The 27964-nt window shown below is 55.6% G+C and overlaps 1 protein-coding gene across 3 annotated transcripts in view; it reads left to right on the top strand.

The window, feature by feature from the left end:
- The first annotated feature begins 288 nt into the window (after positions 1 to 288).
- Positions 289 to 27964, top strand: part of gnl3l (G protein nucleolar 3 like) — a 42151-nt gene continuing 14475 nt past the window's right edge. For 2 of the 3 annotated variants that reach the window (XM_085978995.1, XM_085978993.1), the window contains exons 1-9: positions 289 to 349; positions 467 to 510; positions 3471 to 3569; positions 6361 to 6477; positions 7480 to 7563; positions 9924 to 10059; positions 23643 to 23746; positions 25295 to 25439; positions 27001 to 27088. In XM_085978995.1, coding sequence (XP_085835121.1) covers positions 337 to 349; positions 467 to 510; positions 3471 to 3569; positions 6361 to 6477; positions 7480 to 7563; positions 9924 to 10059; positions 23643 to 23746; positions 25295 to 25439; positions 27001 to 27088 — 830 coding nt within the window. In that variant the 5' untranslated portion in view covers positions 289 to 336. Of the gene's footprint in view, positions 350 to 375; positions 511 to 3470; positions 3570 to 6360; positions 6478 to 7479; positions 7564 to 9923; positions 10060 to 23642; positions 23747 to 25294; positions 25440 to 27000; positions 27089 to 27964 lie in introns of those variants that run through there. The other variant, XM_085978994.1, reaches the window with a different exon arrangement.

Below are 27964 nucleotides of genomic sequence, written 5' to 3' on the forward strand. Positions count from 1 at the left end.
GAATGGCCTACTCCTGCTCCTATATCTTCTATGTTTCCTCGCCCCTTTTTCTCTTTTTGTCTTTGTTTTGAAGGTGCCAGCGACAACATAAAAAAAAAATGGACCTTTCCAAGTTGTCAAATCCTACATATAGATTAGAAAAAAGTTTCTTGCCCACTTTTGGCCAAAGTGGACAAGTAGGCAAAAAGCCGTAAAGCGGATTGGCCAACCCCCCCTTACTCCTGGCGACAGTTAGGGCAGCCATTTGCGACGGTGCGGGCACAAGGGGCAGCGTCGCCGGCTTACTTTACGGCAACGTGGAAAAGGGGGGCGGGGCCAGCGAACCAACCGTCCAAGATGGCGCGAGGCGGTGAGTGAGCAGGCGGACGGTTTGATTTGAACGAACGAGCTAAAAAAAACGATCGAACTGCTGCTTTGAAGCCAGATAACACTCTTTTTACCTCTTTTTGTTTCGCTTTCTTCGCAGGTAAAAAGAGAAAACTGCGGCGTTTGGGCCAGAAACGGAGCCGAGTGAGTCGACGCACGGCTGGTCTCCCGTGGGGTGGGGGGGGAGTTGTGCGCAGGCGCGCCGCTGCGTCCGCTGGGAGTTGTAGTCCGGCCGCCCGCTCGCCCCCATTCTAACCAGGGAGGCGGCGAACTACAACTCCCGCCGCGCACCGCGCCAGCGCAGGGGAGACGGCGGCGGATTGCAAGCATGGAGGAGGAGGAGGGGAGAACTACAGCCCCCAGAGTGCACTGCGGCCCAAAGGGACCTTAGGAGCAGGAGTGGGCCGTTCTGCTCCCCCCACATTTCCCCTTGCAGCCTGCTTTTTCCAACCCCAACCATTGAATAAGATCATAATATTAGAAATGGGAGCAGGAGGAAGCCATTCACAGAATTCTCACAGTGCAGATAGAGGCCATTTCGGCCCATCGAGCCTGCACCGGCACATATCCCACCCGATCCCCGTAACCCCTACACCAACACATATCCCACCCTATCCTCGTAACCCCACCTATTTAATCCCCTAACACTAAGGGTCAATTTATCATAGCCAATCAACCTAACCCGCACATCTTTGGACTGTGGGAGGAAACCGGAGCACCCGGAGGAAACCCACGCAAACACGGGGAGAATGTGCAAACTCCTCACAGACAGTCGCTCGAGGCCGGATTCGAACCCGGGTCCCTGGCGCTGTGAGGCAACAGTGCTAACCACTATGCCCTATCCCATTCAATAAGATCATAATATTCGAAATAGGAGGAGGAATAGGCCATTCTGACCCCCCACCATTCAGTAAGATCATAATGGCCCAGAAATTCGGGTCAGGGGCTTCCCACGGGTGCAAGCTCCCGACCTGCACTTACCTAGCACGCTGGCCATTGAGCTGTGGGCCCACGTGGGATTCCGATCCTGGGCCTCCTCCAACTGCCGGCGCGCAGTGCTTGAGTATCCCAGGGGCGCAGCTAGTTCGATGCGTCCCCTGGGATCACGTGGGCCATGGAGAGCCAATGTTAGCAGGGAATGCTTCATTCATAAGTTTGACAGGAAGGGCTGTCAAACCTATAAATACTATAAGCCCCAAAACATCACTAAAACTTCAAATAAGTGTTAAAAAAAAATCACATTTTTAAAATAACTATAAATTACATTAAATAACTTTTAAACAATATAAATTTTTGAAAAAATTAATTAAATTTTCTAACGGGGCTAAAAATAAACTTACCTTTCTTTAAAGTATTTAAAAATAATAAACCTGTGGAAAAAATGTTTTACTTTTAATTAATTCACCACTTACCTTGTTAAAAGCAGGCCTTGCACCTGCTTTTTAAAAGTGTAACTGCTGGAGACTTACCCTCCCGGAAAAACCTGCAAAAAAACATAAGTTCCAGGCGTACGCGCTGCCTCTCCGGTGCAAGTGTTCCACCTGTCAACCCCTTCCTTCAAGGGAACGGAAGTTCCGGCTTCCCACGCACGCGCAGTGCATGCACGGAACCGGCACTTTCGTTAGGCCGACATGTGAGTACCCCGTGCGTACTCACCCGTGGGGACCCGAATTTCTGGGCCAATATGAGAAATGGGAGCAGGAGGAGGCCATTCTGCCACCCCCTTCCTGCCAGCCTGCTTTCCCGCCTCCCTCAATAAGAAAAAGGAGCAGGAGTAGGCCATTCTGCCCCCACACACCCCCTCCAGCCTGCTTCCCCCCCCGCCAAACCATTCAAAAATAAAGACTTGGACTTCTCCAGCGCCTTTCACGACCACCGGACGTCTTAAAGCGTTTTACAGCCAATGAAGTACTTTTTTTGAAGTGTGGTCACTGTTGCAATGTAGGAAACACGGCAGCCAATGTGCGCACAGCAAGCTCCCAAAAACAGCACTGTGAAAATGACCAGCTAAACTTGTTGCTTTGTTGATTGAGGGATAAATATTGGCCAGGATACCGGGGATAACTCACCTGCTCTTCTTCGAAATAGTGCCATGGGATCTTTTACGTGCACCTGAGAGGGCAGACGGGGCCTCAGTTCCACGGCTCATCCGAAAGACGGCACCTCCGACAGTGTGGCGCTCCCTCAGTACTGCCCCTCCGACAGTGCAGCGCTCCCTCAGTACCGCCCCTCCGACAGTGCGGCGCTCCCTCAGTACCGCCCCTCCGACAGTGCGGCGCTCCCTCAGTACCGCCCCTCCGACAGTGCGACGCTCCCTCAGTACCGCCCCTCCGACAGTGCGGCGCTCCCTCAGTACCGCCCCTCCGACAGTGCGGCGCTCCCTCAGTACCGCCCCTCCGACAGTGCGGCGCTCCCTCAGTACCGCCCCTCCGACAGTGCGGCGCTCCCTCAGTACCGCCCCTCCGACAGTGCGGCGCTCCCTCAGTACCGCCCCTCCGACAGTGCGGCGCTCCCTCAGTACCGCCCCGCCGACAGTGCGGCGCTCCCTCCGTACCGCCCCTCCGACCGTGCGGCGCTCCCTCAGTACTGCCCCTCCGACAGTGCGGCGCTCCCTCGGTACCGCCCCTCCGACAGTGCGGCGCTCCCTCAGTACCGCCCCTCCGACAGTGCGGCGCTCCCTCAGTACCGCCCCTCCGACAGTGCGGCGCTCCCTCAGTACCGCCCCTCTGACAGTGCGGCGCTCCCTCAGTACCGCCACTCCGACAGTGCGGCGCTCCCTCAGTACCGCCCCTCTGACAGTGCGGCGTTCCCTCAGTACCGCCCCTCCGACAGTGCGGCGCTCCCTCAGTACTGTCTCCAGGGGAGTGTCGGGCCTGGATTATGGGACTCGAGCCTCTGGAGTGGGGAAGAGAGTGAGACCCAGTGAATGAAGGAATGGGGGGAAGCAGGACTCCACGAGTAATTTCCGCTGGAGAGTGCGGTCGGCCTGTGTGGATGGCTGCGCTGTTTGTAGTGCGCAGATTAGCGCCCGCGTGGGGACCGTATCCTTACGGAGTCACTGTGGTAGGACGACCTGGTAAAATATTTCCCTCCTTTCCCACTAGGGCCCAGGCCAGAAGCAACTCAAGAAGGATCCAGGGGTTCCCAACATAGCCCCTTTCAAAGAACGAGCACAACGAGAGGCCGAGAAGCGGAGGCAAAGGGTAAGACTTCCTTCCTGCAGATTGCTCCTAGAATCTCATAGTGCAGGAGGAGGCCGTTCGGCCCATCGTACCTGTGCCGGCTCTTTGAACGAGCTCTCCAATTAGTCCCACTCCCCCCTGCTCTTTCCCCACAGCCCGGCACATATTTCCCCTTCAAGTATTTCTCCAATTCCCCCTTTTGAAAGTTACTATTGAATCTGCTCCCACCGCCCTTTCAGGCAGCGCGTTCCAGATCACAACAACTCGCTGCATAAAAAACATTCTCCTCATCTCCCCTCTGATTCTTTTACCGATTATCTTCAATCTGTGTCCTCTGGTTACCGACCCTCCTGACACTGGAAACAGTTTCTCTCTCTCCATTCTATTAAAACCCTTCATGATTTTGAACACCACTATCAAATCTCCCCTTAACCTTCTCTGCTACAAGGAGAACAACCCCAGCTTCTCCAGTCTCTCCACATCACTGAAGTCCCTCATCCCTGGTACCATTCTGGTCAATCTCCCCTTAACCTTCTCTGCTCCAAGGAGAACAATCCCAACTTCTCCAGTCTCTCCACATCACTGAAGTCCCTCGTCCCTGGTACCATTCTGGTCAATCTCCCCTTAACCTTCTCTGTTCTAAGGAGAATAACCCCAGCTTCTCCAGTCTCTCCACATCACTGAAGTCCCTCATCCCTGGTACCATTCTGGTCAATCTTCTCTGCACCCTCTCCCAGGCCTTGACATCCTTCCTAAAGTGTGGTGCCCAGAACTGGACACAATTCTCCAGCTGGGGTCTCAGCGGTGTTTTATAAAGGTTTAGCCTAACTTCCTTGCTTATGTACTGTGTGATCTGTGAAGTTATCCACTTCGGTAGGAAAAACAGAAAGGCGGAGTATTATTTAAATGGTGCTAGATTGGCAAATGCTGGTGTACGAAGGGACCTGGGTGTCCTTGTACACCAGTCACTGAAAGCAAACATGCAGGGCAGCAAGCAGTTAGGAAGGCAAATGGTATGTTGGCCTTCATTGCAAGAGAATTTGAGTACAGGAGCAAGGATGTCTCACTACAGTTGTACAGGGCCTTGGTGAGACCACACCTGGAGTACTGTGTGCAGTTTTGGTCTCCTTACCTAAGAAAGGATATACTTGCCATAGAGGGAGTGCAGCGAAGGTTCACCAGACTGATTCCTGGGATGGCAGGACTGTCGTATGAGGAGAGATTGGGTCGACTGGGCCTGTATTCACTAGAGTTTAGAAGAATGAGAGGGGATCTCATTGAAACGTATAAAATTCTGACCGGGCTAGACAGACTGGATGCAGGGAGGATGTTTCCCCTGGCTGGGGGGGGTCGAGAACGAGGGGTCACAGTCTCGGGATACGGGGTAGGACATTTAGGACTGAGATGAGGAGAAATGTCTTCACTCAGAGGGCGGTGAACCTGTGGAATTCTCTACCACAGAAGGCTGTGGAGGCCAAGGCACTGAATCTATTTAAGAAGGAGATAGATAGATTTCTAGACACAAAAGGCATCAAGGGGTATGGGGAGAGAGCGGGAATATTGTATTGAGAGAGAGGATCAGCCATGATCATATTGAATGGCGGAGCAGGCTCGAAGGGCCGAATGGCCTACTCCTGCTCCTATTTTACTATGTTTCCTTTCCAATTTCCTCTTAATTCTCTCCCAGCGACAGATCTGAAGCCCCCTGGACCTCACCCTGCATTAATCTTGGTTAGAATGATCTCACCCAATTTTCTCCGCCAGTCTGTTGCCTCCCTCCTTTCGATGGTATCTCTCCCTCACCCAAGTGTCCGTCATTCACCCCCACCCCACCCAGCAGCCACACTGCCCAGCAAGCCTCCCTGGCCAGTGCCCGGGATCAAAGGCCATACCCGATGGTTCACCCTCTTTCCCCCCGCCACCCCCCACCCCCCCCCCCCCCCAGCTCCCGAGCCCCGGGGAACCGAAGCCAGTTCCGGTACGGAGGGACGGACAGCGGGAGGGACCGCGGGACCGGCCCCCCGTCTGTGTGGCTCAGCTGCTCGCTGAGGGGAAACTGGGTGAGCCGAGGTGCTTCGTCACACAGATTACAAATTCCCCACCCCGACGTGCAGCCCAGCTTCTGGAGATCGGAGAGTCTCTGATTGTACTGCAGGCTGTTCACTCCCCACCCCACTCCACCCAGGCTCAGGTGATGGAGTGTCAAACTGCGTGCAGTTTTGGTTTCCATATTTAAGAAAAGATATACTTGCTCTCGAGGCGGTTCAGAGAAGGTTCACTCGGTTGATTCCGGAGATGAGGGGGTTGACGTATGAGGAAAGGTTGAGTAGGTTGGGACTCTACTCATTGGAGTTCAGAAGAATGAGAGGCGATCTTATTGAAACATATAAGATTGTGAGGGGGCTTGATCGGGTGGATGCGGGGAGGATGTTTCCACTGATGGGTGAGACTAGAACTAGGGGGCATAATCTTAGAATAAGGGGCTGCCCTTTCAAAACTGAGATGAGGAGAAACTTCTTCACTCAGAGGGTAGTAAATCTATGGAATTTGCTACCCCAGAGAGCTGTGGAAGCTGTGACATTAAATAAATTTAAAACGGAGATAGACAGTTTCCTAGCTGATAAGGGAATTAGGGGTTACGGGGAGAGGGCAGGGAAGTGGACATGAGTCTAGGTTCGGATCAGCCATGATCCTATTGAATGGCGGAGCAGGCCCGAGGGGCCGTATGGCCTACTCCTGCTCCTACTTCTTATGTTCTTATGTCTCGCTTTACTGAAATCGCTATTCCTCCCCGTCTCCCTCTCTCCCCCAGATGGAGGCGCAGAAGGAAAGGCAGAAGGCTGCCCGGGAGCAGGGGATGGCCAAGCGCCGCAGTCTGGAGGGTTTGCAGCGAGACGCTCAGAAGAGGCAGCAAGAGTTTGAACAAAAGGTAAGCTGGGGAGCTCGGCCACACCTTTCCCTTTGAGTGGGGTGGGGGGACAGTGTGTCTGCCACTCCCAGTTCCTTCTCCCCCCTCCCACACCTGTATCCGGTGGGTTCCTTGATGCTGAGGTGATGCTCTGAGGGCCTAACCTGCTCTCTCTTGATTCTGTTCCACGGTTTTCTGTGTCCGACAAACCCACAATCGCCCAGCTCGAAACTAATTAATTTTAGTTCCTTCTGGAGGTGTGGACGTCGCTGGCAAGGCCCAGCATTTATTGCCCATCCTCTAATCGCCCTTGAGAAGGTGGTGGTGAGCCGCCTTCTTGAACCGCTGCAGTCCCGTGTGGTGAAGGTGCTCCCACAGCGCTGTTAGGGAGGGAGTTCCAGGATTTTGACCCAGCGACAATGAAGGAACGGCCGATATATTTCCAAGTCGGGATGGTGTGTGTGACTTGGAGGGGAACTTGGAGGTGGTGGTGTTCCCCGTGCGCCTGCTGCCCTTGTCCTTCTAGGTGGAAGAGGTCGCGGGTTTGGGAAGGTGCTGCCGAAGAAGCCTTGGCGAGTCGCTGCAGTGCATCTTGTAGATGGTGCACACTGCAGCCACAGTATGCATACGGGGTCGAGATATCACTCGGTGATTGGAGCAGAGTGCACGCACGCGACATTTAAGACTGGGTTAGATCGGTGGCGAGTAAAGTGATCTCGGAACAGGAGGGGACACACGGGCTTAGGAATACTACTCGTGTGAATCGGACAGCACAGAAGGAGGCCATTCAGCCCATCGTGCCTGTGCCGGTTCTTTGAACGAGCTAACCAGATAGCCCCACTCCACCCTGCTCGTTCCCCACAGCCCTGCAAACCTTGTGGAGATTAAATATCCAACATGGACGGCAGGGGCCGAATGGCCTGTTTCCATGCTTGTCCTTTCGACATGTTTGTTTAGATGAGCCTTGCCTGTTGATTGAGCCCAAACCCCTCCCAGTAATATCCCACCGCCTTCCCTACCCAGGAGACTGATCTTCAGGACCTACAGAGCAACCCGAATCTGCAGAACGAAAACTCCCGGAAATCATACTACAGGGAATTTAAAAAGGTCAGTGGCACTCTGGCGCAATCTTGTGGTTTTTATTCAATTGGATGTGGGCGTCGCTGGCAAGGCCAGCGTTTATTGCCCATCCCTAATCGCCCCTTGAGAAGGTGGTGGTGAGCCGCCTTCTTGAACCGCTGCAGTCCCGTGTGGTGAAGGTGCTCCCACAGCGCTGTTAGGGAGGGAGTTCCAGGATTTTGACCCAGCGACGATGAAGGAACGGCCGATATATTTCCAAGTCAGGATGGTGTGTGTGACTTGGAGGTGGAACTTGGAGGTGGCGGTGTTCCCGTGCGCCTGCTGCCCTTGTCCTTCTAGGTGGAAGAGGTGGCGGGTTTGGGAGGTGCTGCCGAAGAAGCCTTGGCGAGTTGCTGCAGTGCATCTTGTAGATGGGCCACACTGCAGCCACGGTGCGCCGGTGGTGGAGGGAGTGAATGTTTAAGGTGGTGGGACGGGGTGCCGATCAAGCGGGCTGCTTTGTCCTGGATGGTGTCGAGCTTCTTGAGTGTTGTTGGAGCTGCACTCATCCAGGCAAGTGGAGAGTATTCCGTCACACTCCTGACTTGTGCCTTGTAGATGGTGGAAAGGCTTTGGGGAGTCAGGAGGTGAGACACTCGCCGCAGAATACCCAGCCTCTGACCTGCCCTTCTGGCCACAGTATTTATGTGGCTGGTCTGTCGGAGCTCACACGAGCCTCCTCCCGCCCCCTCTTCATCTCACCCATCACCATATCCTTCTATTCCTTTCTCCCTCATGTGTTTATCCAGCTTCCCCGTGGCATTTATTGCCCGTCCCTAATTGCCCTCGAGAAGGTGGTGGTGAGCCGCCGCCTTGAACCGCTGCAGTCCGTGTGAGGTGAAGGTTTTTTCCCAGCGGTTTGGTACCACTGAGTGGCTTGTGTGCAGGAGAGGGCAGTTAAGAGTCAACCACGTTGCTGTGGGTCTGGAGTCACATATCGGCCAGACCGGGTAAGGACGGTAGATTTCCTTCCCGAAAGGACATTCGTGAAGCAGATGGGTTTTTACAACAATCCAGTTGTACCATTACTGATACCAGTTTTTTAATTCCAGATTTATTTAATTAACGGAATTTAAATTCCCGTGTACACCTCTCTCTCTGTCCCCCGCAGTTTGAAAAATGGAACGGCATGTTATATCTATCTGAAGACCTGTCCGTAACGTTTCAGATGTCACATAAGCCAGTCATTTTTCTTTCGAGTTCCTTTGGATCTCTAATTGACCTGCAGCAATTGGTATCTAACTGACCCGATGCAATTGATCTCTGACTGACCTCGGCACGTGGCTATTTACAGCAATTACACCGTGTGCTCTTAAAAGGGCTGCTAATGCGCTGTGGGTAATATGTACGTCGCAGGGCATCCTTCAGCTTACCGGGAGCAATGCCACAGGAGATCCGCTAGCACGTCTTTGGGTGTCAGAGGGTCTCGCTCTCACCTCCAAGTCATAAGGTCGTGGGTTCAAGCCCCCACTCGAGCCTCCAACCCCATAGTCCAGGCCCGACACTCCCCCGGTGCCAGTACTGAGGGAGTGCCGCACTGTCGGAGGGGCGGTACTGAGGGAGCGCCGCACTGTCAGAGGGGCGGTGCTGAGGGAGCGCCGCACTGTCGGAGGGGCAGTACTGAGGGAGCGCCGCACTGTCGGAGGGGCGGTACTGAGGGAGCGCTGCACTGTCGGAGGGGCGGTACTGAGGGAGCGCCGCACTGTCGGAGGGGCGGTACTGAGGGAGCGCCGCACTGTCGGAGGGGCGGTACTGAGGGAGCGCCGCACTGTCGGAGGGGCGGTACTGAGGGAGCACTGCACTGTCGGAGGGGCAGTACTGAGGGAGCGCCGCATTGTCGGAGGAGCGGTACTGAGGGAGCACCGCACTGTCGGAGGGGCGATACTGAGGGAGCGCCGCACTGTCGGAGGGGCGGTACTGAGGGAGCGCCGCACTGTCGGAGGGGCGGTACTGAGGGAGCGCCGCACTGTCGGAGGTGCTGTCTTTCGGGACGAGGCGTTAAACCTGAGGCCCCGTCTGCCCTCTCAGGTGGATGTCAAAGATCCCACGGCCACTATTGGAAGAAGAGCAGGGGGGAGTCCTCCCCGGTGTCCTGGGGCCAATATTTATCCCTCAACCAGTACCACTAAAACAGATGATCTGGTCATTCATCACATTGCTGTTTGTGGGAGCTTGCTGTGCACAAATTGGCTGCCGTGTTTCCTACATTACAACAGTGACCACACTTCAAAAAAAGTACTTCATTGGCTGTGAAGAGCTTTGGGACGTCCTGAGGTGGGGAAAGGTGCTGGAGAAATGGGAGACTTTTTTTAACACCTACGCTTCACGTTGTTATTCCCGTCCCCCAGGTAATCGAGGCCTCCGACGTCATTCTGGAGGTGCTGGACAGCCGGGACCCGCTGGGCTGTCGGTGCCCGCAGGTGGAGCAGGCCGTGCTGCAGTCAGGAGCCAACAAGCGAATCGTCCTGGTGCTCAACAAGATCGGTGAGAGCGGGCCGTTGTATCGGTCCGTTTAATACATTCAAAATCTTCGCTCGGGTCTGCAGACCTCCTCGGCACGGTTTCCCATTATAAATCCACCAGGGGTCACAGTCTAAAGATAAGGGGTAAGCCATTTAGGACAGAGATGAGGAGGAATTTCTTCACCCAGAGAGTGGTGAACCTGTGGAATTCTCTACCACACAAGGCAGTTGAGGCCAAGTCATTAAATATATTCAAGAAGGAGTTGGATATATTTCTTAAGGCTAAAGGGATCAAGGGATTTGGGGAGAAGGCAGGGACAGGGTACTGAATTTGGATGATCAGCCATGATCACATTGAATGGCGGAGCGGGCTCGAGGGGCCGAATGGCCTCCTGCTCCTATCTTCTATGTTTCTATTACATAGCGGCCCAGCACAGAAACAGGCCATTCGGCCCCTCTGCTCCGTGCCGGTGTTCCTGCTCCACACCAGCCTCCTCCCGCCCCCTCTTCATCTCACCCCATCACCGTATCTTTCTATTTCCCTCTCCCTCATGTGCTTATCTAGCTTCCCCCTTAAATGCACCTACCCGATTGATAGAAACATAGAAGATAGGAGCAGGAGTAGGCCATTCGGCCCCTCGAGCCTGCTCCGCCATTTAATGAGATCATGGCTGATCATCCAAATTCGCCTCGACCACTCCCTGTGGTAGCGAGTTCCACATTCTTGCCACTCTCTGGGTAAAGAAGTTTCTCCTGAATTCCCGATTGGATTTCTTGGTGACTCTCTTATATTGATGGCCCCTAGTTATGCTCTTCCCCACAAGTGGAACCATTCTCTCTGTATCCACTCTATCAAAACCTTTCATCATTTTAAAGACCTCTATTAGGTCACCCCTCAGCCTTCTCTGAAGAGAAAAGAGACCCAGCCTGTTCATCCTTTCCTGATAGGTACAGGAAACTTTTTTTTATCCGGCACCGACGGGACCGACGTGGTGCCGGTTCATCAAAAATTCCGGATAACCGAACGCTATAGTAAAAGATACGGAGAGCTGAGAACTCCGTATAAAGCAACAAACCCTGTTGCTTAGCAACAAGTGCAGAACAATGGCCACAAGTTCCAAGCGTCTCTGTAGCTTAGCAACAGCCACACCCGATTGCACAGCAACAGATGGAGGAAGGCAAGTAATAAAACTTACCTGAACCTACTCCTGAATTTTGCTGGTTAACCGAGATTTCCGGTTATTTAGGTGCCAGTAAATCGAAAGTTTCCTGTATACCCTCGCATTTCGGGTATCATCCTTGTAAATCTTCTCTGCACCCTCTCCTGTGCCTCTATATCCTTTTTGTAATATGGCGACAGAACTGCACGCAGTACTCCAAGTGTGGTCTAACCAGGGTTCGATACAGATTTAGCATAACTTTCCGACTTTTCAATTCTATCCCTGTAGAAATAAACCCTAGTGTTTGGTTTGTTTTTTTATGGCCTTGTTAACCTGTGTCGCAACTTTCAGTGATTTGTGTATTTGTACTCCGCGATCCCTTTGTTCCTCTACCCCATTTAGACTCTGATTTTGCCAGTACAGGTAGACTACCCTTTATCCGAACTTCCGAAAACCGAAACCCTCTAAAAACCGAAGGTTTTTTCGTTCAGCGTAAGTCGTGTGCAGGACTTACGCTGAGCAGAGGGTCAGCGTAAGTCGTGCGCACGGACCCCCGCCGACCCCCTCCCCCCGCCGGCCCCGACTCCCGCGGACCCCCGCCGACCCCGACCCCCGCCGACTTACGCTGAGCGTCAGCGTAAGTCGTGCGCACGACCCCCCCACGGACCCCCGCCGGCCCCGACCCCCGCCGACCCCCCCCCGCGGACCCCCGGGGACCCCGACCCCCGCCGACTTACGCTGAGCGTCAGCGTAAGTCGTGCGCACGACCCCCCCACGGACCCCCGCCGGCCCCGACCCCCGCCGACCCCGACCCCCGCCGACCCCCCCCCGCGGACCCCCGGGGACCCCGACCCCCGCCGACTTACGCTGAGCGTCAGCGTAAGTCGTGCGCATGACCCCCCGCGGACCCCTCCGCCGGCCCCGACCCCCGCCGACCCCCCCCCGCGGACCCCCGCCGACTTACGCTGAGCGTCAGCGTAAGTCGGGCGCACGACCCCCCCCCCCCCCGCCGACCCCCCCCCCCGCCCGCAGACCCGACCCCGCCGGCCCCGACCCCCGCCAACCCCCCCCCCCCACCCCCCCACCGCTGACCCCCCCGCCGCCGACCCCCCCGCCGACCCACCTTCCGAAATCCGAAATTCTCCGAAAACCGAAACACGGCTGGTCCCGAGGTTTTCGGATAAAGGATAGTCTACCTGTAATATGTGACCTCCTTATTTTTCCTCGCCAAAGTGTAATACTTATCTGTTGAAATTCATTTGCCTGGAGCGGGCCAGAGGCGCACCGGCAGTTAAAGCGTATTAAATGGGCCCCCGCAGCCCCGTGTTAATGCATTTGCGAGAGGGTTTGAGTGCAGGAACGAGGATGTCTTGCTGCAGTTGTACAGGGGCCTTGGTGAGACCACACCTTGAGTATTGTGTGCAGTTTTGGTCGCCTTATCTGAGGAAGGATGTTCTTGCCATGGAGGGAGTGCAGCGAAGATTCACCAGACTGATACCTGGGATGGCAGGAATGACGTATGAGGAGAGATTGGGCCGATTGGGCTTATACTCGCTGGAGTTTAGAAGAATGAGAGGGGATCTCATTGAAACTTATAAAATTCTGACAGGACTGGACAGACTAGATGCAGGAAGGATGTTCCCGATGGTCGGGGAGTCCAGAACCAGGGGTCACAGTCTAAGGATAAGGGGGTAAGCCATTTAGGACAGAAATGAGGAGGAACTTCACCCAGAGAGTGGTGAACCTGTGGAATTCTCTACCACAGAAGGCAGTAGAGGCCAATTCATTAAATATATTCAAGAAGGAGTTGGATATATTTCTTAAGGCTAAAGGGATCAAGGGATATGGGGAGAAGGCAGGGACAGGGTACTGAATTTGGATGATCAGCCATGATCGCATTAAATGGCGGAGCAGGCTCGAGGGGCCGAATGGCCGCCTCCTGCTCCTATCTTCTATGTTTCTATGTTTCTCCCTCCTTATGAAATATTAATTCCTGAAAGACCTGCACAAGCGCGTGCAGGCAGCACTACAGGAACTTTGCAGTGGATCACGTCAGGGCTGCTTCTACTTTTCTTTCTTAATGCGGTTCCGCAAAGTGGAATTTCGAGCGTGCAATCTGCACCGGCGTAAATACTACACGGCTCGGAGACGGGTCAGGACCAGCGGGCTAGAATACAAGGGGTTAGAAGTCAAGCTGCAGCTAAACGAGGCCCGGGTTAGACCACACTTGGAGTACCGAGAGCAGTTCTGGGCACCACACCTTCGGAACGAAGCCTCCGTTCAGTCCGTAAGGGGGACCCCGAGCTTCCGGTCGCCTGTCACTTTAATTCTCCGCTCCACTCCCGCTCTGACCTCTCCGCCCTCGGCCTCTTACACTGTTCCAATGAAGCTCAACGTAAGCTCGAGGAACAGCACCTCATCGTTCGACTCGGCCCTTTACAGCCTTCAGGACTCGCCATCGAGTTCAGCAATTTCAGACGACAGGAAACTCTCGACTTACCGGCGCCTAAATAACCGGAAATCTCTGTTAACCGGCAAAATTCAGGAGTAGGTTCAGGTAAGTTTTACTTCATATTAGTGGCCGTTCCTGGACCTGTGGCTGTGTAACCGGGGTTCCCGCACTTGCGGGACGCTTGGTCTGCGGCCGGGGTTCCTGCACTTGTTGCTAAGCAACAGGGAAGCCTGGATTTGTTGCTGTGCACGGGGCTCTCGTACCTTATAACTACACCACTCTGTAATCCGGACATTTTGATAAACCGGCACCACGCCGGTCCCGTCGGTGTCGGATAAAAAACCTCAACCCCAATTTTCAGGCTTTTTATGATTCCGCCATCCCCATTTGCAACATTTAATCTCCCCTGCCTCCTACACTAGCGCAGAATGTTCCTTTAATTCCTTCCTCCCCTTGTCCAGCCTCTGCGCCTGCTTAACATCTGTAACATCTCCAGCCTTCTCCAGTTCTGAAGAAGGGTCCCAGACCTGAAACGTTAACTCTGTTTCTCTCTCCACGGATGCTGCCTGGCCTGCTGAATATTTCCAGCATTTTCTGTTGTTATTTCAGATTTCCAGCATCCGCAGTATTTTGCTATTTTGTTAGGAAGGACATATTGGCCTCGGAGGGAGTGCAGCGTAGGTTTACCAGAATGATACCCGGACCCCAAGGGTTAAGTTACGAGGAGAGATTACACAAACTAGGGTTGTATTCCCTGGAGTTTAGACGGTTAAGGGGTCGATCTGATCGAAGTTTTCAGGATATTAAGGGGAACTGATAGGGTAGAGAGAGAGAAACTATTTCCGCTGGTTGGGGAGTCTCGGACTCGGGGGCAGAGTCTGAAAATTAGAGCCAGACCTTTCAGGAGTGAAGTTAGGAAACACTTCGACACACAAAGGGTGGTAGAAGTTTGGAACTCTCTTCCGCAAACGGCAATTGATGCCGGGGGTCAATTGTTAATTTTAAATCTGAGATTGATAGATTTCTGTTAACCAAAGGTATTAAGGGATACGGGGCAAAGGCGGGGAGATGGAGTGAGGTCACAGATCAGGCTCGAGGGGCTGAACGGCCTCCTCCGGTTCCTAATGTAACAGGCTCAAGGGGCTGAACGGCCTCCTCCTGTTCCTAATGTAACAGGCTCGAAGGGGCTGAATGGCCTCCTCCTGTTCCTAATGTAATAGGCTCGAGGGGGCTGAATGGCCTCCTCCTGTTCCTAATGTAACAGGCTCAAGGGGCTGAACGGCCTCCTCCTGTTCCTAATGTAACAGGCTCGAAGGGGCTGAATGGCCTCCTCCTGTTCCTAATGTAATAGGCTCGAGGGGGCTGAATGGCCTCCTCCTGTTACGAATGTAACAGGCTCGATGGGCTGAATGGCCTCCTCTTGTTCCTAATGTAACAGGCTCGAAGGGGCTGAATGGCCTCCTCCTGTTCCTAATGTAATAGGCTCGAGGGGGGCTGAATGGCCTCCTCCTGTTCCTAATGTAACAGGCTCGATGGGCTGAATGGCCTCCTCTTGTTCCTAATGTAACAGGCTCGAAGGGGCTGAATGGCCTCCTCCTGTTCCTAATGTAATAGGCTCGAGGGGGCTGAATGGCCTCCTCCTGTTACGAATGTAACAGGCTCGATGGGCTGAATGGCCTCTTGTTCCTAATGTAACAGGCTCGAAGGGGCTGAATGGCCTCCTCCTGTTCCTAATGTAACAGGCTCGAGGGGCTGAACGGCCTCCTCCTGTTCCTAATGTAACAGGCTCGATGGGCTGAATGGTCTCCTCTTGTTCCTAATGTAACAGGCTCGAAGGGGCTGAATGGCCTCCTCCTGTTCCTAATGTAATAGGCTCGAGGGGGCTGAACGGCCTCCTCCTGTTCCTAATGTAACAGGCTCAAGGGGCTGAATGGCCTCCTCCTGTTCCTAATGTAACAGGCTCGAGGGGCTGAACGGCCTCCTCCTGTTCCTAATGTAACAGGCTCGAGGGGGCTGAATGGCCTCCTCCTGCTCCTAATGTAACAGGCTCGAGGGGCTGAACGGCCTCCTCCTGTTCCTAATGTAACAGACTCGAGGGGGCTGAATGGCCTCCTCCTATTCCTAGTGTAACAGGTTCGAGGGGCTGAACGGCCTCCTCCTGTTCCTAATGTAACAGACTCGAGGGGGCTGAATGGCCTCCTCCTATTCCTAGTGTAACAGGTTCGAGGGGCTGAATGGCCTCCTCCTATTGCTAGTGTAACAGGTTCGAGGGGCTGAATGGCCTCCTCCTATTCCTAATGTAACAGACTCGAGGGGCTGAATGGCCTCCTCATGCTCCTAATGTAACAGGCTCGAGGGGCTGAATGGCCACCTCCTGTTCCTAATGTAACAGGCTCGAGGGGGCTGAATGGCCTCCTCCTGTTCCTAATGTAACAGGCTCGAGGGGGCTGAACGGCCTCCTCCTGTTCCTAATGTACCAGGCTCGAGGGGGCTGAACGGCCTCCTCCTCTTCCTAATGTTAGAGGCTCGAGGGGGCTAAATGGCCTCCTCCTGTTCCTAATGTAACAGGCTCGAGGGGCTGAACGGCCTCCTCCTGTTCCTAATGTAACAGGCTCGAGGGGCTGAACGGCCTCCTCCTGTTCCTAATGTAACAGGCTCGAGGGGCTGAATGGCCTCCTCCTGTTCCTAATATAACAGGCTCGAGGGGCTGGATGGCCTCCTCCTGTTCCTAATGTACCAGGCTCGAGGGGGCTGAACGGCCTCCTCCTGATGTAACAGGCTCGAGGGGGCTGAACGGCCTCCTCCTGTTCCTAATGTAACAGGCTCGAGGGGGCTGAACGGCCTCCTCCTGTTCCTAATGTAACAGGCTCGAGGAGCCTGAACGGCCTCCTCCTGTTCCTAATGTAACAGGCTCGAGGGGGCTGAATGGCCTCCTCCTGTTCCTAATGTAACAGGCTCGAGGGGGCTGAATGGCCTCCTCCTGTTCCTAATGTACCAGGCTCGAGGGGGCTGAACGGCCTCCTCCTGATGTAACAGGCTCGAGGGGGCTGAACGGCCTCCTCCTGTTCCTAATGTAACAGGCTCGAGGGGGCTGAACGGCCTCCTCCTGTTCCTAATGTAACAGGCTCGAGGAGCCTGAACGGCCTCCTCCTGTTCCTAATGTACCAGGCTCGAGGGGGCTGAACGGCCTCCTCCTCTTCCTAATGTTAGAGGCTCGAGGGGGCTAAATGGCCTCCTCCTGTTCCTAATGTACCAGGCTCGAGGGGGCTGAACGGCCTCCTCCTGATGTAACAGGCTCGAGGGGGCTGAACGGCCTCCTCCTGTTCCTAATGTAACAGGCTCGAGGGGGCTGAACGGCCTCCTCCTGTTCCTAATGTAACAGGCTCGAGGAGCCTGAACGGCCTCCTCCTGTTCCTAATGTAACAGGCTCGAGGGGGCTGAATGGCCTCCTCCTGTTCCTAATGTAACAGGCTCGAGGGGGCTGAATGGCCTCCTCCTGTTCCTAATGTACCAGGCTCGAGGGGGCTGAACGGCCTCCTCCTGATGTAACATGCTCGAGGGGGCTGAACGGCCTCCTCCTGTTCCTAATGTAACAGGCTCGAGGGGGCTGAACGGCCTCCTCCTGTTCCTAATGTAACAGGCTCGAGGAGCCTGAACGGCCTCCTCCTGTTCCTAATGTAACAGGCTCGAGGAGGCTGAACGGCCTCCTCCTGTTCCTAATGTAACAGGCTCGAGGGGGCTGAACGGCCTCCTCCTGTTCCTAATGTAACAGGCTCGAGGGGGCTGAACGGCCTCCTCCTGTTCCTAATGTAACAGGCTCGAGGGGGCTGAACGGCCTCCTGCTGTTCCTAATGTAACAGGCTCGAGGGGCTGAATGGCCTCCTCCTGTTCCTAATGTAACAGGCTCGAGGGGGCTGAATGGCCTCCTCCTGTTCCTAATGTAACAGGCTTGTGGGGCTGAATGGCCTCCTCCTGTTCCTAATGTAACAGGCTCAAAGGGGCTGAACGGCCTCCTCCTGCTTCCAATGTAACAGGCTCGAGGAGGCTGAACGGCCTCCTCCTGCTCCTAGTACAGGCTCGAGAAGCTGAATGGCCTCCTCCTGTTCCTAATATAACAGGCTCGAGGGGGCTGAACGGCCTCCTCCTGTTCCTAATGTAACAGGCTCGAGGGGGCTGAACGGCCTCCTCCTGTTCCTAAGGTAACAGGCTCAAGGGGGCTGAATGGCCTCCTCCTGTTCCTAATGTAACAGGCTCGAGGGGCTGAATGGTCTCCTCCTGTTCCTAATGTAACAGGCTCGAGGGGGCTGAATGGCCTCCTCCTCTTCCTAATGTAGCAGGCTCGAGGGTCTGAACGGCCTCCTCCTGTTCCTAATGTAACAGGCTCGAGGGGGCTGAATGGCCTCCTCCTGTTCCTAATGTAACAGGCTCGAGGGGCTGAACGGTCTCCTCCTGTTCCTAATGTAACAGGCTCGAGGGGCTGAACGGCCTCCTCCTGTTCCTAATGTCACAGGCTCGAGGGGGCTGAATGGCCTCCTCCTGCTCCTAATGTAACAGGCTCGAGGGGCTGAACGGCCTCCTCCTGTTCCTAATGTAACAGACTCGAGGGGGCTGAATGGCCTCCTCCTATTCCTAGTGTAACAGGTTCGAGGGGCTGAATGGCCTCCTCCTATTCCTAATGTAACAGACTCGAGGGGCTGAATGGCCTCCTCCTGCTCCTAATGTAACAGGCTCGAGGGGCTGAATGGCCACCTCCTGTTCCTAATGTAACAGGCTCGAGGGGGCTGAATGGCCTCCTCCTGTTCCTAATGTACCAGGCTCGAGGGGGCTGAACGGCCTCCTCCTGATGTAACAGGCTCGAGGGGGCTGAACGGCCTCCTCCTGTTCCTAATGTAACAGGCTCGAGGGGGCTGAACGGCCTCTTCCTGTTCCTAATGTAACAGGCTCGAGGAGCCTGAACGGCCTCCTCCTGTTCCTAATGTAACAGGCTCGAGGAGGCTGAACGGCCTCCTCCTGTTCCGAATGTAACAGGCTCGAGGGGGCTGAACGGCCTCCTCCTGTTCCTAATGTAACAGGCTCGAGGGGGCTGAACGGCCTCCTCCTGTTCCTAATGTAACAGGCTCGAGGGGGCTGAACGGCCTCCTCCTGTTCCTAATGTAACAGGCTCGAGTGTGCTGAACGGCCTCCTCCTGTTCCTAATGTAACAGGCTCGAGGGGGCTGAACGGCCTCCTGCTGTTCCTAATGTAACAGGCTCGAGGGGCTGAATGGCCTCCTCCTGTTCCAAATGTAACAGGCTCGAGGGGGCTGAATGGCCTCCTCCTGTTCCTAATGTAACAGGCTTGTGGGGCTGAATGGCCTCCTCCTGTTCCTAATGTAACAGGCTCGAAGGGGCTGAACGGCCTCCTCCTGCTTCCAATGTAACAGGCTCGAGGAGGCTGAACGGCCTCCTCCTGCTCCTAGTACAGGCTCGAGGAGGCTGAATGGCCTCCTCCTGTTCCTAATGTAACAGGCTCGAGGGGGCTGAATGGCCTCCTCCTGTTACTAATGTAACAGGCTCAAGGGGCTGAATGGCGTCCTCCTGTTCCTAATGTAACAGGCTCGAGGTGCTGAATGGCCTCCTCCTGTTCCTAATGTAATAGGCTCGAGCGGGGCTGAACGGCCTCCTCCTGTTCCTAATGTAACAGGCTCGAGGGGGCTGAATGGCCTCCTCCTGTTCCTAATGTAACAGGCTCGAGAAGCTGAATGGCCTCCTCCTGTTCCTAATATAACAGGCTCGAGGGGGCTGAACGGCCTCCTCCTGTTCCTAATGTAACAGGCTCGAGGGGGCTGAACAGCCTCCTCCTGTTCCTAATGCAACAGGCTCGAGGGGGCTGAACGGCCTCCTCCTGTTCCTAATGTAACAGGCTCGAGGGGGCTGAACGGCCTCCTCCTGTTCCTAATGTAACAGGCTCGAGGGGGCTGAACGGCCTCCTCCTGTTCCTAATGTAACAGGCTCGAGGGGGCTGAACGGCCTCCTCCTGTTCCTAATGTAACAGGCTCGAGGGGCTGAATGGTCTCCTCCTGTTCCTAATGTAACAGGCTCGAGGGGGCTGAATGGCCTCCTCCTCTTCCTAATGTAGCAGGCTCGAGGGTCTGAACGGCCTCCTCCTGTTCCTAATGTAACAGGCTCGAGGGGGCTGAATGGCCTCCTCCTGTTCCTAATGTAACAGGCTCGAGGGGCTGAACGGTCTCCTCCTGTTCCTAATGTAACAGGCTCGAGGGGCTGTAACGGCCTCCTCCTGTTCCTAATGTAACAGGCTCGAGGGGGCTGAATGGCCTCCTCCTGCTCCTAATGTAACAGGCTCGAGGGGGCTGAATGGCCTCCTCCTATTCCTAGTGTAACAGGTTCGAGGGGCTGAATGGCCTCCTCCTATTCCTAATGTAACAGACTCGAGGGGCTGAATGGCCTCCTCCTGCTCCTAATGTAACAGGCTCGAGGGGCTGAATGGCCACCTCCTGTTCCTAATGTAACAGGCTCGAGGGGGCTGAATGGCCTCCTCCTGTTCCTAATGTAACAGGCTCGAGGGGGCTGGATGGCCTCCTCCTGTTCCTAATGTAACAGGCTCGAGGGGCTGAACGGCCTCCTCCTGTTCCTAATGTAACAGGCTCGAGGGGCTGAATGGCCTCCTCCTGTTCCTAATATAACAGGCTCGAGGGGCTGAACGGCCTCCTTCTGTTCCTAATGTAACAGGCTCGAAGGGGCTGAACGGCCTCCTCCTGTTCCTAATGTAACAGGCTCGAGGGGGCTGAATGGGTTCCTCCTGTTCCTAATGTAACATGCTCGAAGGGGCTGAACGGCCTCCTCCTGTTTCCAATGTAACAGGCTCGAGGAGGCTGAACGGCCTCCACCTGCTCCTAATGTAACAGGCTCGAGGAGGCTGAATGGCCTCCTCCTGTTCCTAATGTAACAGGCTCGATGGGCTGAATGGCCTCCTCTTGTTCCTAATGTAACAGGCTCGAAGGGGCTGAATGGCCTCCTCCTGTTCCTAATGTAATAGGCTCGAGGGGGCCTGAACGGCCTCCTCCTGTTCCTAATGTAACAGGCTCGAGGGGGCTGAATGGCCTCCTCCTGTTCCTAATGTAACAGGCTCGAGAAGCTGAATGGCCTCCTCCTGTTCCTAATATAACAGGCTCGAGGGGGCTGAATGGCCTCCTCCTGTTCCTAATGTAACAGGCTCGAGGGGGCTGAACGGCCTCCTCCTGTTCCTAATGTAACAGGCTCGAGGGGGCTGGATGGCCTCCTCCTGTTCCTAATGTAACAGGCTCGAGGGGGCTGAATGGCCTCCTCCTGTTCCTCATGTAACAGGCTCGAGGGGGCTGAAGGGCCTCCTCCCGTTCCTAATGTAACAGGCTCGAGGGGCTGAATGGCCTCCTCCTGTTCCTAATGAAACAGGCTCGAGGGCGCTGAATGGCCTCCTCCTGTTCCTAATGTAACAGGCTCGAGGGGGCTGAAGGGCCTCCTCCTGTTCCTAATGTAACAGGCTCGAGGGGCTGAACGGCCTCCTCCTGTTCCTAATGTAATAGGCTCGAGGGGCTGAACGGCCTCCTCCTGTTCCTAATGTAACAGGCTCAAGGGGGCTGAATGGCCTCCTCCTGTTCCTAATGTAACAGGCTCGAGGGGCTGAATGGCCACCTCCTGTTCCTAATGTAACAGGCTCGAGGGGGCTGAATGGCCTCCTCCTGTTCCTAATGTAACAGGCTCGAGGGGGCTGAATGGCCTCCTCCTGTTCCTAATGTAACAGGCTCGAGGGGGCTGAACGGCCTCCTCCTGTTCCTAATGTGACAGGCTCGAGGGGGCTGAACGGCCTCCTCCTGTTCCTAATGTAACAGGCTCGAGGGGGCTGAACGGCCTCCTCCTGTTCCTAAGGTAACAGGCTCAAGGGGGCTGAATGGCCTCCTCCTGTTCCTAATGTAACAGGCTCGAGGGGCTGAATGGTCTCCTCCTGTTCCTAATGTAACAGGCTCGAGGGGGCTGAATGGCCTCCTCCTCTTCCTAATGTAGCAGGCTCGAGGGTCTGAACGGCCTCCTCCTGTTCCTAATGTAACAGGCTCGAGGGGGCTGAATGGCCTCCTCCTGTTCCTAATGTAACAGGCTCGAGGGGCTGAACGGTCTCCTCCTGTTCCTAATGTAACAGGCTCGAGGGGCTGAACGGCCTCCTCCTGTTCCTAATGTAACAGGCTCGAGGGGGCTGAATGGCCTCCTCCTATTCCTAGTGTAACAGGTTCGAGGGGCTGAATGGCCTCCTCCTATTCCTAATGTAACAGACTCGAGGGGCTGAATGGCCTCCTCCTGCTCCTAATGTAACAGGCTCGAGGGGCTGAATGGCCACCTCCTGTTCCTAATGTAACAGGCTCGAGGGGGCTGAATGGCCTCCTGTTCCTAATATAACAGGCTCGAGGGGCTGAACGGTCTCCTCCTGTTCCTAATGTAACAGGCTCGAGGGGGCTGGATGGCCTCCTCCTGTTCCTAATGTAACAGGCTCGAGGGGCTGAATGGCCTCCTCGTGTTCCTAATGTAACAGGCTCGAGGGGACTGAACGGCCTCCTCCTCTTCCTAATGTTAGAGGCTCGAGGGGGCTAAATGGCCTCCTCCTGTTCCTAATGTAACAGGCTCGAGGGGCTGAACGGCCTCCTCCTGTTCCTAATGTAACAGGCTCGAGGGGCTGAACGGCCTCCTCCTGTTCCTAATGTAACAGGCTCGAGGGGCTGAATGGCCTCCTCCTGTTCCTAATATAACAGGCTCGAGGGGCTGGATGGCCTCCTCCTGTTCCTAATGTAACAGGCTCGAGGGGGCTGAATGGCCTCCTCCTGTTCCTAATGTAACAGGCTCGAGGGGCTGAACGGCCTCCTCCTGTTCCTAATGTAACAGGCTCGAGGGACTGAACGACCTCCTCCTGTTCCTAATGTAACAGGCTCGAGGGGGTGAATGGCCTCCTCCTGTTCCTAATGTAACAGGCTCGAGGGGGCTGAACAGCCTCCTCCTGTTCCTAATGTAACAGGCTCGAGGGGGCTGAATGGCCTCCTCCTTTTCCTAATGCAACAGGCTCGAGGGGGCTGAATGGCCTCCTCCTTTTCCTAATGTAACAGGCTCGAGGGACTGAACGGCCTCCTCCTGTTCCTAATGTAACAGGCTCGAGGGGGCTGAACAGCCTCCTCCTGTTCCTAATGTAACAGGCTCGAGGGGGTTGAATGGCCTCCTCCTGTTCCTAATGTAACAGGCTCGAGGGGCTGAACAGCCTCCTCCTGTTCCTAATGTAACAGGCTCGAGGGGGTTGAATGGCCTCCTCCTGTTCCTAATGTAACAGGCTCGAGAAGCTGAATGGCCTCCTCCTGTTCCTAATATAACCGGCTCGAGAAGCTGAATGGCCTCCTCCTGTTCCTAATGTAACAGGCTCAAGAAGCTGAATGGCCTCCTCCTGTTCCTAATGTAACAGGCTCGAGGGGGCTGAACGGCCTCCTCCTGTTCCTGTGTTCCTGATTATCAGCAACTCTTATCTTTCCTCTGACAACACCTCCATTTAAAAATTCTCATCCTTGTGTTTTAAAATTGCCATCCTTGTTTTCAAATCCCTCCATGGCCTCCTCGCACCCCCCTACTGATCTCTGTAACCGCCTCCAGCTCCGAGATCTCTGCGCTCCTCCAATTCTGGCCTCTCGCACAACGCCCGATTTCCATCGCTCCGCCATTGGCGGCCGTGCCTTCAGCCGCCTGGACCCCCGAGCTCTGGAATTTCCCCCCTAAACCTCTCCGCCTCCCTCCTCTAAGACGCTCCTTAAAACTGACTTCTTTGACCCAAGCTTTTGGTCACCTGTCCCTGATATCTCCTTATGTGGCTCGGTGTCAAATTGTGTTTGATAATCGCTCCTGTGAAGCGCCGCGGGACGTTTTACTACGTTAAAGGCGCCGGATAGATGCAAGTGGTTGTGGTTATTAATGCGTACTTGTTCCCTCGCAGACCTGGTGGCCAAGGACATCATTGAGAAGTGGCTGAAGTATCTGAGAAACGAGCTGCCCACAGTGGCGTTCAAAGCCTCCACCCAGCTCCAGAACAAAAACCTGGTGAGTGCAGCGCAACCACCCCCGGTCGAATGTCCTCCCTTCACCCACCTCCGGCGGCAGACCTCGCCTTCTCCACACGGAATGAATTTGCTCGTCCCGGCGGGTCTCCGCGAGAGTGGGCGAGGGGACCACGACGGACGCCTGGCCCTTCGGCCTGTCTGTTCCCACCCTGGCTGAATCCTAGCCTCCTGACTGTTCCTCAACCAGCGCCCTGTCACTCGCTCTCCCTGACATTTGCCCTTTGCACCCTGACCCTGATACCCTGCTCCCCCCCCCACCGGGGCAGCTGTCGGAGGGGCAGTACTGAGGGAGCGCCGCACTGTCGGAGGGGCAGTACTGAGGGAGCGCCGCACTGTCGGAGGGGCAGTACTGAGGGAGCGCCGCACTGTCGGAGGGGCGGTACTGAGGGAGCGCCGCACTGTCCGGGGGCGGCACTGAGGGAGCGCCGCACTGTTGGAGGGGCGGTACTGAGGGAGCGCCGCACTGTCCAGGGGCGGTACTGAGGGAGCGCCGCACTGTCGGAGGGGCGGTACTGAGGGAGCGCCGCACTGTCGGAGGGGCGGTACTGAGGGAGCGCCGCACTGTCGGAGGGGCGGTACTGAGGGAGCGCCGCACTGTCGGAGGGGTGGTACTGAGGGAGCGCCGCACTGTCGAAGGGGCGGTACTGAGGGAGCGCCGCACTGTCGAAGGGGCGGTACTGAGGGAGCGCCGCACTGTCGGAGGGGCGGTACTGAGGGAGCGCTGCACTGTCGGAGGGGCAGTACTGAAGGAGCGCCGCACTGTCGGAGGGGAGAACAACCCCAGCTTCTCCAGTCTCTCCACATCACTGAAGTCCCTCATCCCTGGTACCATTCTGGTCAATCTCCCCTTAACCTTCTCTGCTCCAAGGAGAACAACCCCAGCTTCTCCAGTCTCTCCACATCACTGAAGTCCCTCATCCCTGGTACCATTCTGGTCAATCTCCCCTTAACCTTCTCTGCTCTAAGGAGAACAACCCCAGCTTCTCCAGTCTCTCCACATCACTGAAGTCCCTCATCCCTGGTACCATTCTGGTCAATCTCCCCTTAACCTTCTCTGCTCCAAGGAGAACAACCCCAGCTTCTCCAGTCTCTCCACATCACTGAAGTCCCTCATCCCTGGTACCATTCTGGTCAATCTCCCCTTAACCTTCTCTGCTCTAAGGAGAACAACCCCAGCTTCTCCAGTCTCTCCACATCGCTGAAGTCCCTCATCCCTGGTACCATTCTGGTCAATCTCCCCTTAACCTTCTCTGCTCCAAGGAGAACAATCCCAGCTTCTCCAGTCTCTCCACATCACTGAAGTCCCTCATCCCTGGAACCATTCTGGTCAATCTCCTCTGCACCCTCTCCAAGGCCTTGACATCCTTCCTAAAGTGCGGTGCCCAGAATTGGACCCAATACTCCAGCTGGGGCCAAACCAGTGTTTTATAAAGGTTTAGCGTAATTTCCTTGCCTTTTGTAATCTTATGATCTGTTTATAAAGCCAAGGATCCCGTTTGCTAATCTGATCTTTTCTCCGACACGACAGCATCGTAGCAAAGTGCCGGTGGAGCGTGCCGGCGTTGACCTGCTGCAGAGCAGCGCCTGCGTGGGAGCGGACAACCTGATGAGACTGCTGGGCAACTACTGCCGGAACCGGGACCTCAAGACCGCCATCACGGTGGGCGTGGTCGGTGAGTACTGTGGAGCGCTGTGACTGCCACAAGATGGCCGCCGTTCCCAAGGGAGGGAGGGAGGGGGGTGAACCCGGGCCCCAGGCCTCCTCCCTCGCTGCTCTCGAGCCTGTCGCCCATGTCGCGCTCCTAGCCCATCTTCCCGCCAGCAGCCAAATCAAAATGGCGGACGGGACGGAGACTAGCGAGGCCGCGCAACAGTGAATGACGTGAGGCGTCTCTCCTTGTTGCGGTTTGAGTCTGACGCCCGCGTCGCCGCCCTTCCGCCCCCACCCGATGGCTGACGAAATCAAAATGGCGGACCGGTAGGCGACGGAGAGGCCGCGCCGAGCGCTGGTCCGCATCGCACCCCTGCAAAAGACGGGGAGAAGTTTGTCCAGGCGTCCCTCCGTGTTGCAGGTGAGGCTGCCGCCCGTGTCGCTCTTCCAGCTCCCCCCATCCCAGTTGACTAAATCAAAATGGCGGACCGGTTGCAGACGGGTCGAGGCCGCGCTGAGATCCGGGTCGCGCGCGCGCGCTGCCAAAGACGGAGTGAACATCCGTCGCGACGTCTCTCCTGGCTACAGTTGAGGCTGCCGCCCCTGTGTGGCTGACCCCGTCCGAGCTGACAAAAACAAAATGGCGGTGGGGGGGAGGGGAGGTCGTGGGTCAACACCTGTAGCCTGCTGGTGGCGGTGAACTCTGAACCGTCTAACCTTCAACCCCTGGGCTGTGCTGAGGGGGTGGGGTGGGGCGTCTCCCTAGGGCTGTGGGGAGGAGTGGACAAGTCAAGCCGGGGGTTACTTTTCTCTGGCCTTGGATCCCTTCCACCTCCCCGCCCCAACCCCCATCGTCCCTGCTGTGACGCACTCCCAGTATCTAATAAAATCATGATGGCTGGTGGTTGTTCTGAGCCGGAGGGTGGATTGCGGGGGGAAAGATCAATCCCTGCTCTTTAACGAGGTGTAGAAGAGGGCCGCTGTGTGTCTCGGAGGCTGTGAAGGTCCCTTTGCTCCCGATCGCGGCCCAGTTTCACGCCCCCACCAACCGGGCAGTGCGTGCCTTGGGCCGCGACGCCCCTGCAGTCGAACAGCCAGCTTGACAGGCACGCCGGTCGGTTCGGGCTGGGAAACCTTCGGCGGTGGGAGGGTAGGCTGGGCATTCTGCCTCTTACCCACCTCCCCCCCCCCCCCTTCCCCTTACGGTCGTGCAGCCAGCCGTCCTATTCGACCATGGGTGGGGAGTTGTCATTGCAAACTCCGTCGACGAGTGCGGGGGGGGTGACATGAGTCAGTCATTCATGGAAGAAAGACTTATGAAATAATACTGAGCGGCCTGCGGGTGGCGCTGTCCAGGGAGAATATAAATACTCGGGCACGGGCCCAGCTTGCTCAGGACATTCTTTAACAGGAACTAGTGAAGTACACAACTAGACCTCCATGTTGTAAAACAGTTGATTAAAGCTTTGTTTAACGCTTAGACCAAGTGCCTAGTAGTTTTCTTAAGTCAGGGGGGATTTCCGCCCTGGCTGAAACCGTCTAACCCGGTCGCTTGTTTCTCTTTCGTACTGCGACATTCCCAGGATTTCCAAACGTCGGGAAGAGCAGCTTAATCAACAGCCTGAAGCGAGCCCGGGCGTGCAACGTCGGCGCGACACCAGGAGTCACCAAGTAAGTGAGGCCGAGATCCACCACCCACCCCACATAAACAAGCTGCTCGATCTGCAAACGTCCGGCGGTCCTCAAACACCCAGCACCTCCCCACCGCCCCTCAGATAATGAAACGCGTCCCGCCACCTCGCTCTGTATCCGTCGGCACAGATTCCTGCGCTCCCTCCCACCCCCACCGTCCGATTCCTACCTCGCACACCTGCTCCCTCCACCACCGGCGCACCGTGGCCGCAGCGAGTACCCTCGACAAGACGCACTGCAGCAACTCGCCAAGAACGAGGTGCGAAATGTATAAAATTCACTGGATTCCTGCGACGAGAGGTCTGGCCTATGAGCAGAGAGTGAGTAGATTGGGCCGATACTCTCTGGAGTTTAGAAGAATGAGAGGTGATCTCATTCAAACGTATAAGATTCTGAGGGGGATTGACAGGGTAGATGCTGAGAGGCTGTTTCCCCCCTGGCTGGGGAGTCCAGAACCTTTACTCTGTATCGAACCCTGTGCTGTACCTGCCCTGGGAGTGTTTGATGGGGACAGTGTAGAGGGAGCTTTACTGTGTATCTAACTCCGTGCTGTACCTGCCCTGGGAGTGTTTGATGGGGACAGTGTAGAGGGAGCTTTACTCTGTATCTAACCCCGTGCTGTACCTGCCCTGGGAGTGTTTGATGGGGACAGTGTAGAGGGAGCTTTACTCTGTATCTAACCCGTGCTGTACCTGCCCTGGGAGTGTTTGATGGGACAGTGTAGAGGGAGCTTTACTCTGTATCTAACCCGTGCTGTACCTGCCCTGGGAGTGTTTGATGGGGACAGTGTAGAGGGAGCTTTACTCTGTATCTAACCCGTGCTGTACCTGCCCTGGGAGTGTTTGATGGGGACAG

The sequence above is a fragment of the Somniosus microcephalus genome, unplaced genomic scaffold, assembly GCF_052327205.1.
Source record: "Somniosus microcephalus isolate GS21.2 unplaced genomic scaffold, FLI_Smic_1.0 unresolved_chr7, whole genome shotgun sequence".
Classification (NCBI taxonomy): domain Eukaryota; kingdom Metazoa; phylum Chordata; class Chondrichthyes; order Squaliformes; family Somniosidae; genus Somniosus; species Somniosus microcephalus.